This window comes from Trichomycterus rosablanca, chromosome 19 (genome assembly GCF_030014385.1).
Source record: "Trichomycterus rosablanca isolate fTriRos1 chromosome 19, fTriRos1.hap1, whole genome shotgun sequence".
NCBI lineage: Eukaryota > Metazoa > Chordata > Actinopteri > Siluriformes > Trichomycteridae > Trichomycterus > Trichomycterus rosablanca.
In genome coordinates this window covers 7,844,122-7,860,256 of record NC_086006.1, presented here as the reverse complement: position 1 = coordinate 7,860,256, position 16,135 = coordinate 7,844,122, and the positions used below count along the sequence as shown (strand labels likewise).

Here is a 16,135-nt window from a genome sequence, read left to right as displayed (position 1 = left end):
TTCGAAATGTGTTTACGTAATTTATGTCTAAAAGCCACAATCCTGTATATTATCATCTTTAGTTTTAGCAAAAATAACACATTTTTAGCTGAAGTTAAACTTGACATCAGTGTGGACAAAGCGTAGATTTAACTGGCCAAGCAAATGCCCGGCTTTAAATTTCACCATAATCTCTTTCTGTTATTTTCCAAAGCGTGCACTTGCTGACCTCATTGGTGGGTATTCAAAATCTCAAAGTGCTTAACATGGACAGTGGTAGCTCAGTGATTAAGGTACTGGGCTAGTAATCATAAGGTTGCTAGTTTAAGCCCGACTGCCAATTTGTCACTGTTGACCCTTAACCCTCAATTGCTCAAATTGTATTCAGTCATAATTGTAAGTCGCTTTGAATATAATGTGTCTGCTAAATGCCACAAAATGTACATGTATAAAAGGAAAAGCTCTGTATAAATATTAATTGCAATTATATTATTCCTGATCATATTTTAAACGTTACCCTGTATTATTAGGGCAGCAGTTGATAACATATAGGTTTAAAGCCACAGTCCCTTCACATTCTACTGCTTTATACTGTATATTAATCAGTGTAGCTCCCAAGCTACAAGCTGCATTTCCATGACACAGTGAGTACAAGCTAAACCAAACAAGGAAAACACAGTCTTACTCATTCACCACAGCCTATCAGTAAACGACAAGCTGAACTGAATAAAGCAGAGCAAAAACCCCTCTTAACACACAGAGAGTCTCAGAACAGGAATATAGCAGCTTTATTTGCTGGTGAAAGCATGGCAGGATTTATGTGTATATAGGATAAGAGTCTTTAAGTACCTCTCAGAAAGTGTATATTATTACATTTCAAAGCTGCAGTTGTCTGAATACATATTTGGAAAAAATGAATGAAGGATAATGGAAATTGGTGCGTGACTCTCCCTACACTGAACGAATCCCAATAAGAACCCGCCTTGTGCAGGTGAAAAGATGTGGTCGGTACTGCACATGTGTCGGAAAAGGGGCAGTTGTGACCAGAGGTGGAAAGTAACGAATTACATTTACTCGCGTTACTGTAATTGAGTAGTTTTTTTGTGTACTTGTACTTTTTAAAGTAGATTTTACAACCTGTAATTTTACTTTTACTTAAGTTTGTTTTGTATTAAGAATTGTAATTCGCTACATTTTAAATAACATCCGTTACTGAGTAAAAAAAAAAAAAAAGAAAACAATAAAAAACTCGACATTAAACCGGCCCGTTAGGCTGTTTGATCCGGCCCGCTGAGCATTTACGCATTTGTGTGCTTTAGAGTAGGGCTTGCGAACTGAATCACTGAGTTAACGAGTCAGAAACGACTCACTCTGTTTCATTATGATGTTGTGCATAAACAACTCCATGAATCGGTTCATTTGGTGAAGAGATTCAGATGTATAAAGCAATCAGAGCTTCAGAATTCACATTCTGGGCGGAATTTCAATCTCTTTCTTCATTGGTTGTTCTATAAATGACAGTTTAGTGAACGAATCACCAATTTAAGCTTTTTACCGGGAAAGCCGTGAGAATAAATATAGTTTTCATTAGTTAGGTGGATAAAACAGTTGGGTATGGATTTATATATTCTGGAAACATACAAGATGGTCTTATATAAAGTGGATTATATCCCTAATGGAACAACACATGGATATAGATCAGGTAAGCAGATAAATGGTTATGATTTTCTGTTGCTGTGTGATTGATCTAGGTCGCGGTTCTGCTGTTTATGGTTGGCTTTCATTTTGCAACGGTAGCAAAGCATTATGAAATATTGTGATTTTTTATGTTCATTTATTTTTGAGTATTTATGTAAGTAAAACGGACAGCATAAATGTGATTGTGAGATTCTGCTGGTTTGTTTTTTATTTTGATCATGTTCCTATGTTATATTTTTTATAGGTGCAACCCTAACCGCCTAACCCTTTTATTGAGGATGAACAGAAATAATGCTGTTTTGAATTGACAACCGCAGTTGCAATCTGTTAGGTGTGTAGAGTGGTTAAATCCACACATGAACTGCTAATATGCTGCATGGCTGGTGAGCTGTGTGTAGTCTGCTGTATCATTCATCTATCAACTTCTGTTGGAAAATGACGTCCCTCCTTCTTGAGTAGATTTTTAGACTAGTAATTTTACTCGGACTTAAGTAAAAAATCATACAGTACAATATTTTAGTACTCTTTCCACCTCTGGTTGTGACCCTACTTAGTCAGGAATGGAATTCTGAAGCATAAGAGGCTAATTACAATCTGGTAATTGGATAATTGAGGGGTGCATAGAAAAACTCTAGTGCAAAGTACAATCTGGTGACAAAGTTATTTTTACACTCAAAGTAGTTAAATCCTCAGGCTGTGTGTTCAATTTCCGCTATTGCTTTAATGATTTTAGCTAGAGGAAATTAGTCTCACTGAATAATGATGCATATTGATTGGATCTAAACTGCTACTGAGATCATTATGATTAAGCAGTGGGTTTCCAGTCACATCCCGAACTAAAATATTCAGAACACCAGCAATTAACCAAAGAAAATTAAACCTTTACTTGAAATGCAATAAAACTATAAATTAACCATACCTGTGCTATACAGCTAATCAAAAGATTATGTACAACCCTTCTAATTATAAAGAAGCATCTATCCATCCATCCATCCATCCATCCATCCATCTCTATATCTATCTATCTATCTATCTATCTATCCATCCATCCATCCATCCATCCATCCATCCATCCATCTCTATCTATCTATCTATCTATCTATCTATCTATCTATCTATCTATCTATCTATCTATCTATCTATCTATCTATCCATCCATCCATCCATCCATCCATCCATCCATCCATCCATCCATCCATCCACCTCTATCTATCTATCTATCTATCTATCTATCTATCTATCTATCTATCTATCTATCTATCTATCTATCTATCTATCTATCTATCTATCTATCTATCTATCTATCTATCTATCTATCTATCTATCTCAGACCAATTCTTTACATGAAGAAAGCAAACCCTTAAGTAACTTTCAAACTTCAATCTTTTTTGCAATAGGTCCCAGAAAACTTGTTTATGTTTTAACACGTCTGCATCCCGAGGTATAATTTCCCACAGACAGACTTCAAAATCCTGAGAAAAGCTTCCCAGAAAACAAAGGCTTTTATATTTAAGGGCAAAGTGACCTACGAATCTGAAATGTTCTGACAGACTTGAGCTTTTATTCTGTGACTGAATGATTGGAACATCTTTGACAAATAATAAAAAAGTTTCTTCATAATTTTAAAGTGGGTTTTTTAGAAATATGCTGGGTCAAAAATATACATACAGTATAGCAACTTTAAATTTGGTGGGTTTGGAAGTCAAAAACCATTGACATGTTCTGTTATTATTTAATACTATTTGATATTTCATCTTCCCTGACAAGTGCCCTGGATCCACAGCTTTAATCCTTAATCTAAGGTCACTGTAAATGTTGTAATATCCCCAAAGCAGCAATCCCCTGCCCATCTGAAATGGCAATTGGCCATCGTCTACTTGTACCAAAGGGAAATATGAAGTCTGGCATTGGTATCTGTACAAACGTAGATGTAGGCTCACGTTCACGTGTCCCTATAGAGGCGTTTGTCTAATTTAAAATTGTGGATTTTTATTTTACCACTGATTTAACAGTAATTTTGTATCTCCAAGGATATAAACCAACTAGAAGAATTCACATCGAAATACATCACACATATTAGCCAATGATTTTCCATCACAAGACCGATAGTCTCTCAAATATCCATATTCATTTGCAAATCACATCTGCTCCTCAGTGGATACGAGAGTAGATTAGTAGCTGCGGGTCATAAAAGAAAATTAACTTTTCATCTGATTTTTAATCACTCTGAGTAGTGAATATTTAGCTCGGGGATCATTCCTATTTTCCTCAGTATTCTCCTCGGAACGAGAGCTTCTGGGTCAATGAAATGTCGGGTTCAAATGTGATCTTTTGAACAAAGAAACTGAAGCTACACAGACCAACTTCACTAAATCTGTTTTAAATATCAAAAGTTGGAGGGTAATGAGAGAGAATTCTTCATTTTCCTTCACCTTAGTATCAGTTCTCCTGCTCTGATACATTATTGATTAGCTTCTGAGCAACTCAAAGCTAAATGAGTCTGAGAAGCAGAAAATACTGTTCACTCATGCATGCTTAATCAACCAGTGTGAAGAAATAGAGCTTTGAAGAGAGATGAATGCAAGGCTGACGTGTGATGTACAGAAAATACAGTTGGAAAAAATTTGTGAACCCTTAGGAATGACCTAAATAATATCAGTTACTTATAATGTGGTCTGAGTGTTAACCGAATCCTAATAAAGTGAACCAGCTCCACCATACTATGTACAATACTGTGATCATTGTACTACTGTTATTATTTGTAATATTTTATATATCTTTATACATCTTTACATTTCTATTTTTAATATACACCAGTTAGGCATTCCTAATATTGTGTTGGTCCCCCTTTTGCTGCAAAAACAACCCTGACCCGTCAAGGCATGGATTTCACTAGACCCCTGAAGGTGTGCTGTGGTATCTGGCACCAAGATGTTAGCAGCAGATCCTTTAACTCCTGTAAGTTGTGATGTGGGGCCTCCATGGATCGTACTTGTTTGTCCAGCACATCCCACAGATGCTCAATTGGATTCAGATCTGGGGAATTTGGAGGCCAAGTCAACACCTCAAACTCGTTGTTGTGCTCCTCAAACCATTTCTGAACCATTTTTGCTTTGTGGCAGGGCGCATTATCCTGCTGAAAGAGGCCACAGCCATCAGGGAATACCATTTCCATGAAAGGGTGAACATGGTCTGCAACAATGCTTAGGTAGGTGGTACGTATCAAAGTAATATCCACATGGATGGCAGGACCCAAGGTTTCCCAGCAGAACATTGCCCACACGGGCCAGCTTTCGCTCCCCACGTGCATCACTGAGCCTTGGCCACCCTGTTCCTTCCTTAGACCACTTTTGATAGATACTGACCACTGCAGACCGGGAACACCCCACAAGAGCTGCAGTTTTGGAGATACTCTGACCCAGTCGTCTAGCCATCACAATTGGGCATAGTTAAACTCGCTCAAATCCTTACGCTTTCCCATTTTTCCTGCTTCTAACACAGCAACTTTGAGGATAAAATGTTCACTTGCTGCCTAATATATCCCACCCACTAAAAGGTGCCGTGATGAAGAGATAATCAGTGTCATTCACTTCACCTGTCAGTGGTCATAATGGCTATCTTATCTTTTAATAAGCAACACATATCCAACATTAGCTAATTAAATACAATTAAATGTATGGGGCAATTTAGTATCTCCAATTCACCTCACCTGCATGTATTTGGACTGCTGGAGGAAACCAAAGCTCCCGGAGGAAACCCACACAGACACAAGGAAAACAAGCAAAAATCCTCACAGTAAGAACCCTAACTGCTCCACCTTAGAATCAAACTAGGGACCTTCTTGCTGTGAGGCAACAGTGCTACCCACCAAGCCGATTAATTTCTGAATTTCTTGTACTCTTGGTCTGATCTTTGCAGAGTGGCTAAATCTCCTATCTTAAGTATTAAACCTTACAGTTTCATGTAGTTTTACAATTTACACTAGGAGTCTCATCTCAAAACACCTTATCCCTGAACATGAACACTGATCCCCAGTCCAGAGGTTTACAAGTTTTGTTAGCTTGGACAGTGAATAATTTACACCAACCAGACATTACATTATGAAGTGAATAACACTGATTATCTCTTCATCACGGCACCTGTTAATGGGTGGGATATATTAGGCAGCAAGTGAACATTTTATCCTCAAAGTTGATGTGTTAGAAGCAGGAAAAATGGCCAAGCGTAAGGACCTGAGTGAGTTTAACTAGGCCCAATTGTGACGGCTAGATGACTGGGCCAAAGCATCTCCAAAACTGCAGCTCTTGTGGGGTGTTCCCAGTCTGCAGTGGTCAGTATCTATCAAAAGTGGTCCAAGGAAGGAACAGTGGTAAACCGGCGACAGGGTCACAACATTGAGTTTGAGGTGTTGACCTGGCCTCCAAATTCCCCAGATCTCAATCCAATCGAGCATCTGTGGGATGTGCTGGACAAAAAAGTCTGATCCATGGAGGCCCCACCTCACAACTTACAGGAGTTAAAGGATCTGCTGCTAACATCTTGGTGTCAGATACCACAGCACACCTTCAGGGGTCTAGTGCAGTCCATGCCTCGACGTGTCAGGGCTGTTTTGGCAGCAAAACGGGGACCAACACAATATTAGGAAGGTGGTCATAATGTTATGCCTAATCGGTGTATGTGTTCCCAGGCGTTCTCAATTATTCTACCATTTTAATGCATATTAGTTGCTTATTTAGTAAACCATGCTTCATATAACAATCAACATTGAAAAGAAAATCCAATTTTATTGTCCAATTTTCTCCAAATTGACACATTAAACAAAACTGAGCAAGCGGAGGCATAATTAAGCTGTCAAGGAGTCCCTCTTGAATACCTGATAATTTCACCAATCTGACCCCTGCTAAGCCAGCAGATACGATTCTCTTTATTTCATCAAAAAAATCATTTACATTCTCTCTGGCTAGCGCAACCCAGACTCTCAGCCTGACAATAACGTTACACTTCTCCAGACAGACCACAGACTGGTTCACACTCACAACGGCTCCCATAATTACAAGCTAAATTCTTTTTTTATTATTATTTTTAAACAAAGAAAGCAGCAGAGCAGTGTTTTGTGTTTCGTTTTCGTTCTGCCCAGACAGGCCGGTAAAGCCAATGTCTTCAGACATGGCTGAAATCAAATAGGTTTGTCGTGCTTATATAAAGGATTGGAAAGATGACTGAGAAGCCAGGGGAGCGTCAGACGCTAATCCAGCAGGACGGGCAGAAGCAGTGGGCTTACACAAAACATACAGTCAGAACATACAGACATCACATGATCTTACAAACAATATCAACCATCACCCAGGTATTGATGCAAGCTCAATATTCTCCTGCTTTAGAAGTGAAATGAATCTAACTGACAAAATAACTGATATAAATTGATATAAAACAAATATTTACTATAATTAGACTAATTTTAGGCATGGTGGCACAGTGGTTAACACTGTCACCTCACAGCAAGAAGGCCCTTGGTTTAATTCACCAGCCAGGCAGCCAGGGTCCTTTCTGTTTGAAGTTTGCATGTTCTAACTGTGTCAGTGTGGGTTTCCTCCTGGTGCTCCAGTTTTTTTCCAACAGTCCTAATACATGCAGTCGGACCAACTGTCAGTGTGTGTTTATGCCCTGTAAAGGACTGGCAACCTGTATGGAGTGTTTCCTACTTTTCACTCCATGAATCAGACCCACCGCCACCCTGGCCAGGATGAAGCAGAGGTAAATCAGACAATGACAACAATGTCAACTCTTATTGCCCAGTAGTAAGGCAAATAATCATCAGATATTTAAAACGTCTTTTGCCCAATAGTGGCAGCATGGTGGTGGTGGTGCTTCCACCAGAGACCTTCAGATCGCCAGTCCTATTCCTTAACTACTGAGCACCTCAACTAAATCAGCACCAGACAGACAAAAACAAAAAGGAAATTACAATGATTTTTAAATCTGGCAGACACATTTACTCAAAGCAGAACACAGCAGGTATGTGACAAAGGTTATAAAGCCCTAATCTACACTATTCATAAAGGTTTGGAGCTTAATGATGCATTGAGTAGAATTTAGAGGTTACGAGATGAACTACAAACCCATTGGTAGGAGCTTTTTACCTTTAAAACACACAACACTAGACAAGTTGGCGCTTAAAGAAGGCCAGGTCATTTGTGGCGTGTCAATAACGTCATTAACGTTCTTGTATCTTTATCCAGTTCAGGGTCACGGTGGGTCCAATTCACTGGGCAAAAGGGTAGGAAACACCCTGGACAAGTCGCTAGTCCATCTCAAGGAAACGCACACATTCACACATACTTAGGTTCAATTTTGTATTTCCAATTAACCTGACTGCATGTCTTTGGACTGTGGGAGGAAACCGGAGTTGTAGGAGGAACCCCAGGCAGACACGAGAACATGCAAACTCCACACCTGGGAATCAAACCCAGAACCATCTTGCTGTGAGGCGAGCACCGTGCAACACAAGTCCAACACATCTGTGGACACTTTATTTTATGTTTTTTAGATATTTAACATTTTTCTAACAATAAAGACAACAAAATACTGACCTGTGTACTTACAAGTAAAAACAAAATTAGCCCTAGCTCTTGCACACTTCATTCCAAACAAACATCTAATTAGCATGTCCTTTCTGAGACAGTATGCATGTGTTTGAGCAGGGAAAAACAACTTCAGGACTAATGAGATGCCCTGGCCTGACAAATAAACCTAAAAAGCAGCACAGCACAACACAGCAGTGCAGAGCTTTATAAATATTAAATAACGTATGCATAGCAATTTAATGCAAAATATATTTTCTGTTACAGCAACTAAAGCTGCATGTAATGTAAAATAAGTGGGGGTGAGCAGCAGTTGCCAGGTCCCACGATATCCCTAGTTGTGATTACCTTTTGAGTCCATTGGATTATTTCTACTGTATATAAAAGCATGAACAGTAGGTTTGATGGTGGCACAGTGGTCGAATATGCTTGCCCAACACAATGGAGACCTGACTTTGAGTGCCAGTGGTGCCACCGGTCTGGTTGGCTGCTAAATAGACACAATTGGCCGTGCCTGAGGAAGGAAGGCCAGATGGGGATTCACCTGACTCCTGCTGTTTGGTTAAGCACTGGGACAAGCTGGAAAGGTGTTGTGCATTGGCAGAATACAGGGTAATTGGATATACCCAAACAATGCAAAAAAAGGTTGGGGGTGGATAATGCAAAATTTATACAGGTTGTCTCTACTTGTACATTTTCATTTTTAACCTTTTTACATCAGCTATTTATTTTTGTCGATGCATATATTTTATATCATATATTTTCTTCTATAATAATGTATACATTAGTTGGGCACTCAGTTAGCCCACTACTGGTAATATCTGTCAGGCATCTGCATGGACATGATTGGCAAAGGTTATAGAATGTCCCAGAACCATAAACCCAAAGCATAACAGAGCCACCAACTTACTGTACTATCGTTTAGGTTTACACATTCAGATTGCTAGATGTATGAAAGAGACAAACACAGTCTGGGCTCAAAGTAATCAGGTAAAATGCGCTAGTACACCAGGGTTCGAGGGGTTCGGGTCCCTTCTGTCTGGAGTTTGCGTGGGTATGCTGTAGCCTAGTGGTTAAGGCACAGGACTTCTAATCCAAAGGTTGCTGGTTCAAGCCCCACCACTGCTAGGTTGCTGCTGTTGGGCCCTTGAGCAAGGCCCTTCAGTTGCTCAGCTGTATACTGTAACTGTAATGTAAGTCGCTCTGGATAAAGGCGTCTGCTAAATGCCGAAAATGTAAATGTAAATGTAAATGCATGTTCTCCCCGTGTCCGAGTGGGTTTCCTCCGGGAGCTCCGGTTTCTTCCCAGAGTTCAAATGTATGCAGTTAATTGGAGCCAATAAAATTGCCCTAGGTGTGAATGTGTGGGTGTGTGTTTGCCCTGTGGTGGACCCTGACTGAGATTAAGGGGTGGTAATAAAAAAACATATTGAACCAATACAAAGTCAAAATACATTATACGTGTAAATCAGAAGTAATTTATTGAACTTGAAATATATTAATAACAAAATAACAAATGTGGATAAAAACAGTACTTGTTTATGCCCTTTTTGTATTCCTGACACAACATATTTAAAAAAAAAAACCTTAAAAATTATATTAAAGAACTTAAATTCAGAAAGTTTGACAAAGCTGTGCATTTCAATCATTTAGTCACAAAAAGGAGCAGTTGTAAAAATCACTGAAAACTGCCATGATTCACATACGTTGCTTGCAGGTGTATGTAAACTTTTGACTTGAATGATATTAATTCTATTAGCTTTTAAGTAAAAGTAGAAAAAAACAAGCAAAAACATGCAAATCTGCAACTGAATGCTGTAAATGTGTTCTTTATTGAACACAGAAGAACTGAGAAGCATGTGTTTGCATCTACAGTTGATCTAACAATAAACCTGGACAATGTGATTTTGGGACCAAACAGCCTGAATGAGGGTTTTCAGGCTCGCGGCAGTTTCACTGCACCTGCAGCATGTACTGAACAATGAAGCTACACAAAAGCACCCAAGATTTTCATAAAAACGCCAAAATATTCAAATAAATCCAACCTTCAACTCAAAAGAACAACAAGCATCAACCACAAGTTCAACCGATACGCACAGTTCAATCCACGCGTTCACTCAGAAACACACGCGCGCACAAACACGCACGCGCGCGCCTCTCACCTTCTACTGCCCATAACGGTGTTATTATCCATAATAATCCAATAATGTGCATCAGCGCCATTAGCGCGGCCGTCTGGGTGATAAGAGCCGGGTTACACATCAGCAGTGCATCAGATACATGCCCATCTGTACCCAGCAGCCACACAGCCACCGTCTACTGCCTACGGTTACTGCCACTGCTGCCTATTGCTGCTGCCAGTGCTATAAAACCAACCAGCCAGCCCACTGCTACAAAGAGAGAGAGAGACAGAGGGAGAGCACACACACACACACACACACACACACACACCAATCAGATTCAGACTGGCTCTGTCTGGACACACAACACACACATTCACTCACTCATTCACACCTACAAACAATGTAGGGCAGTTAATCCACCTTCTGGTATGCAGAAAACATGCAGAACTGTTTGCTGTGCTCAAGAATGAGATAAAACACATTATTATTTTTTTATATTTTTATTTTTATTAACCGCTTTATCCTGGACAAGGTTGCTGCGGGTACAGTTTCACAGGGAATCTCTGGATCATCTCTGGATCATCTCGATCATCATTTTTATTATTATTATTATTATTATTATTATTATCATCATCCTCATCATCATGTTATTATTATCATATTTGTATTATTTTTATAATTAAAGTATTTTTAGTATTAAAAATTTGTATTATTTTTATCTTTTATTTTACATTTTTTATAGAACATTAATTTTACTTATGTCAGTTACAATATAAAATTATCTGTTAATATAATTTTAATAACTGATTAATATTAATCTGTCTGATTAAATCTGATTCGATTTCAATCCAGCATGCTTGGACAATATCAGCCCATCTGTGGAGCCAAAGTTGATTCCACATGATTTTAAGGGTTTTATTTATTTAATTAATTATGTATTTATGTATTTTGCTGTTGAAAAGCTGTTGCCATCATCTAATTTAAGAATAAATTTATTTATCTGTCACGGTTACGTATGGAATGTATGGAATTTGTCAAGTTCTGCCCACATCTTTTACAATTGTATGGGTATTTTTCACTTACTCAAGAGTCTTCTCAAAACATGTCAGTATGAGAACTGGCTACAATAAATGTATCTTTAGGCTCAAAATAAAACTGCAAAATCCCTGAGCACTGTGCACAAATGTTTTCCTGGATAGACCCCAGAAACAGCATAAATAAAAAAGATAAAGCATTTACTAAGAATGAATGAATTAAAGAGCACTGGTTATTTGAAAGTGCCTGCAGTGGTTCTGCCCTGACTGTGGTTAATATGAATATGGTGGAGATAGGGGGGTCGCAGTTGGGGAAAATAGAGGCTATGCACGGACCCACAAAAGGCCTGAACAAAAAAGGGGCCTGGACAAAGAGATAAAGGGTGGGCACTGGCAGACTGCATTTGCACAAGCTGAAGACATTCATGAGCACTTTTGGATACCGGGATTTTTAATTGCATAGGGCTGTGTTGACCCATTGTACTCTATTGATTAGATTGTTGGCAGTTTATTTACTCTGTGGAAGTCTAATACTTTACATTAAATGTATTCAGTCGACTGTGCCTTATTAAAATAAATATAATGAATAAGTTTGGGTCTTATATGGCATGGTAATGCTGCAGTGTTGGTACTGCTCAGCTTTAATATCTTAATATTAATCTTGAGCCACAATAGATGTGGGTTCTTTTGGGAACTCTGGTATCCTCTCAAATGCCAACTAGATACAGTAAATCCCAACTATACTGTTCAGCCAGAATGATAAAACCTCATAAGCTGTCAAAACAGCTCTGACCCACAGAGACATGGACTCCACAAGACATTTGAAGAAGTCCTGTGGTATCTAGTGCCAGGATATTAATCGCAGGTCCTTCAGCCTTTGTATGTCTCAAGAAGGATCTTCAGACAGTACATTCTGGTGCCATCTTTTCTGCTGATGATGGTGGCACACATGCGTTGCAGGCAATATGATTAGTCAATGCATTACTCCATAAGATTAACATTAAAACCACCTCCTTGTTTCTGCACTAACTGTCCGTTTCATCAGCTCCATTTACCATATAGAAGCACTTTGAATTTCTACAATTACTGCCTGTAGTCCATCTGTTTCTCTACATACTTTTTTAACCTGCTTTCACCCTGTTCTTTAATGGTCAGGACCCCCCACATGACCACCACAGAGCAGGTATTATTTGGGTGGTGGATCATTCTCAGCACTGCAGTGACACTGAGCTGCTTGAGTGGATCAGACACATCAGCGCTGCTGGAGTTTTTAAATACCGTGTCCACTCACTGTCCACTCTATTAGACACTCCTACCTAGTTGGTCCACCTTGTAAATGTAAAGTCAGAGACGATCGCTCATCTATTGCTGCTGTTTGAGTTGGTCATCTTTTAGACCTTCATCAGTGATCACAAGACGCTGCCCACGGGGTGCTGTTGGCTGGATATTTACTTTTCTCAGTCCATCAGTGACAGTGAGGTGTTTAAAAACTCCATAAGCATTGCTGTGTCTTATCCACTCATACCAGCACAACACACACTAACACACCACCACCATGTCAGTGTCACTGCAGTGCTGAGAATGATCCACCACCTAAATAATACCTGCTCTGTAGTGGTCCTGGGAGAGTCCTGACCATTGAAGAACAGCATGAAAGAGGGCTAACAAAGCATGCAGAGAAACAGATGGACTACAGTCAGTAATAGTAGAACTACAAAGTGCTCCTATATGATAAGTGAAGCCAATAAAACAGACAATGTGTGTAGAAACAAGGAGGTGGTTTTAATGTTATAGCTGATCGGAGTATAATCCTGCCTTGTGCACAGTGTTTGCAATAAACTTTAATAAACAGATACCCTGCCCAGGATAAAGATGTTATTGGAGCTGAATGAATGACATTTTAAAAGTTCAATTTCCTTTTTTGCTACACAGCACAAAAACTACTGAGTGGGAATCAATTCAGTAAAGCTGCATCAACAGTGCCATCTGTAGTATACACAAGAAACACACACACATGATTTGGAGGAGGACAGAACCAGAACCAGTTGTCAGTGCTGCTGTATGACTAGCCATCATAACCTTATTTAGTCTTTTTAAGTCCCTTACTTTTAATTTGATCTCAGCAAGGATTACAGAGTGCTGACCGATTACGCAAGGCCGTAACATAAGCAAGAATATTGGCCTGCTTCTTCTTTTCTAGTCACATGGACTTTAACCCCAAGTGAGAATCTCTGTGTAGTACACAAGGCTGCAAAGCTCATGCTGCTTGGCTCAGGCCATTGTCTTAATCATGCCAGCACCCAGAAGCAAGAAGCATTTAACCCATCTGGTTTTGTTAATTCAGTTTCAGCCTGTGGCCATGTTAGCATCTGAACTAACACAGAGGAAAGATTATGCGCTGTGTTGGTTCCACAGAAGCGAAAGCATCTGTTTAATAAAGACATGTAAATTAGCTGTAATTCAAGACAGACTATATAAAAATAATTACTTTATTTATTCATCTTTAGTACCTGTGTCATCTTAATCTGAATGGCAATGAGACTGGTGCTGGAAACACAAGACAACATTCATTCACCAAATCAATATCTTTTACATACAATGAAAAACAGCAAATCTAACTATTGGTATGTTTTGTGATGTGGGAGACACGGGGTGGTGGAAGTCTCCTTAAATCTCCTGTATCTTTTTAACAATAGCCCAGTAATAGCACAGTTACATGAGGATCTGGGTTTGATTATTGATTCTGGTCACTTTCTGTGAGAGAAAAGTACTGTCTTAGCTCTCAATATTACATGGAGGTGGATTGGTCTCTCTTGGTGTGTGTGTGTGTGTGTGTGTGTGTGTAAGTGAACATGTACTTAAGTGTTTTTCTCTACAATGGATTGGTGACTTGTCCAGAGTGTTTGTTCCTGTTTGCATCCAGAGTTTATGGGTTGAACTGGACCAGTCAACACCTGGACCAAGTGTATACAAAAAAAATGAATGAAATGTATCAGTTGCTTTAAAATGTATTGTAAATTGTGATAATTGTTTAATTAATTGGTGTTGATGTTCATATGATTATTGAGTGAAATCAGGAGTAGCTTTTTTGTTGCAAAGAACTGCTGGAACACTGGCCTTAGTGGATTATGTTCTTCACCCTGCTGCAAGGTCCCTGGCAAAGTGTCCCGATCTTGACTTCATCTCTGCTTCTGGAAAGCTTCCATCTGGCAGATTTTGCTGGATGGCAATTGTCCAAGAATCGTCATATTTAGGGCATCAATACACCTTTTGCATTTTTTACAAGATAAAAGGAATTGGGAAGCCCACATTACATCATAAGCCCCCAGACTGGTCAATAGTAATGTTGTTTTTTTCGATTTTATTTGTGCATTTTCTCCCAATTTAGCGCAGTCAATTTGTCTTCCACTGATTGAAATGGATCCCTGATTGCAGTCGAGGTGGGTATATTGCTGATCACGCCTCCTCCGACCTGCGCGCAACCCTTAGCGGAACCCTTTTTCACCCATGCATTCTGCACAGGCGCCTCTCTATCTGCTAATCAGGGTCCTTACACAGCATTTGAAGACCCCACCCTCATAGCCCAATCATCCCAAAATATGAGTGGCCCAGCCGACTGGTGGCAACGCCGAGTTTCAAACCGAGAAGTTCAGAATCTTGGCACTGGTGTGCTAGTGGAATATCCCGCTGCACCACCTGGGCCCTGATAATAATGTTCTAACATATTATTGGTATTCAGCAAAATATGAGTGACCATTGTCTTAAAGGGGACAAGCAGATTCAAACCACCAGCAAAATGCCCCCACCCCATTTATTTAAGCACTAGTTTTATACACCATATGACCAATTTTTAATATTTTAAATTTTTTTGATTATTTGAAGTTAATTAAAATGTTCTTAACAGGCCCTTCTCTTCTGACTAAATGAGCATACATTTTCATAACCACATTTCAAAGTTTTGTGGGAAGATTTGAGATCATGAGGGGGGCTCATATAAATGTCTGTGTTTTTGGACTCTGGTCCACATACATATGGCTAACCTGCTATTTCCATAACGCATTGCCTAATTAATGAAGACAGCTGTCTAGCAAGATTACACGTAAGCTCTTTATGAGAAACATCAACGTAATGTGAGATTACAGAAAAAAATGGCTCTTTTTTTTTCATTTTCGTTTTTTCCTTGCTGAATTTTATTCCACATTGGTATGTGGAGTGGGGTTAGTGTGAAATTGAAAGGAAAAATTGTAACAGAACAAAAAAAAAAAAGTACATCACACCAAAGCTGCACAGAAACCTGGGAGCTGGGAAGAGAGAAAGTCAGAGAGGAAATAGAGCAGAAGAATATGGACCTGACATAGAATCTAGGATAATTCAGCCTCAAGATGAGAGAGGGCTGAAAAACAGCAGACTACAGAATCCAGGGGTCGTTCCCATGGCAACCTTTGCCCAGAGAGATCTGCGCCCCTCCTGTCTCATAACGCAAGCCGAGCACAGATTGGACAGATATGCCACCAACAAACCAATCAGGTCTAATTTGTGTTGACTCCTGGGTCACGAACTAAACCATGAAACCGCTTTTTGTTTTGGCATGTAGCACAGACTGATCCGTGTATTAATAAGTACAGTGACATGAAAAAGTCAGAATCCTTGTTTCTTTGAGGAACCAAAAAACACAGGCTTTGTAGATTAATATGTTTTTTTTTTTTTTTACCTTTTTAGG

The 16,135-nt window shown here is 39.3% G+C and overlaps 1 protein-coding gene across 1 annotated transcript in view; it reads right to left on the bottom strand.

Annotated features, from left to right (window-relative positions):
* The window catches only part of ephb2a (eph receptor B2a), a 63,741-nt gene extending 53,221 nt beyond the window's left edge, over positions 1-10,520 (bottom strand). The window contains exon 1 of the mRNA XM_063015565.1: positions 10,421-10,520. Coding sequence (XP_062871635.1) covers positions 10,421-10,520 — 100 coding nt within the window. The remainder of the gene's footprint in view (positions 1-10,420) is intronic.
* Between the last annotated feature and the right edge of the window lie 5,615 nt (positions 10,521-16,135).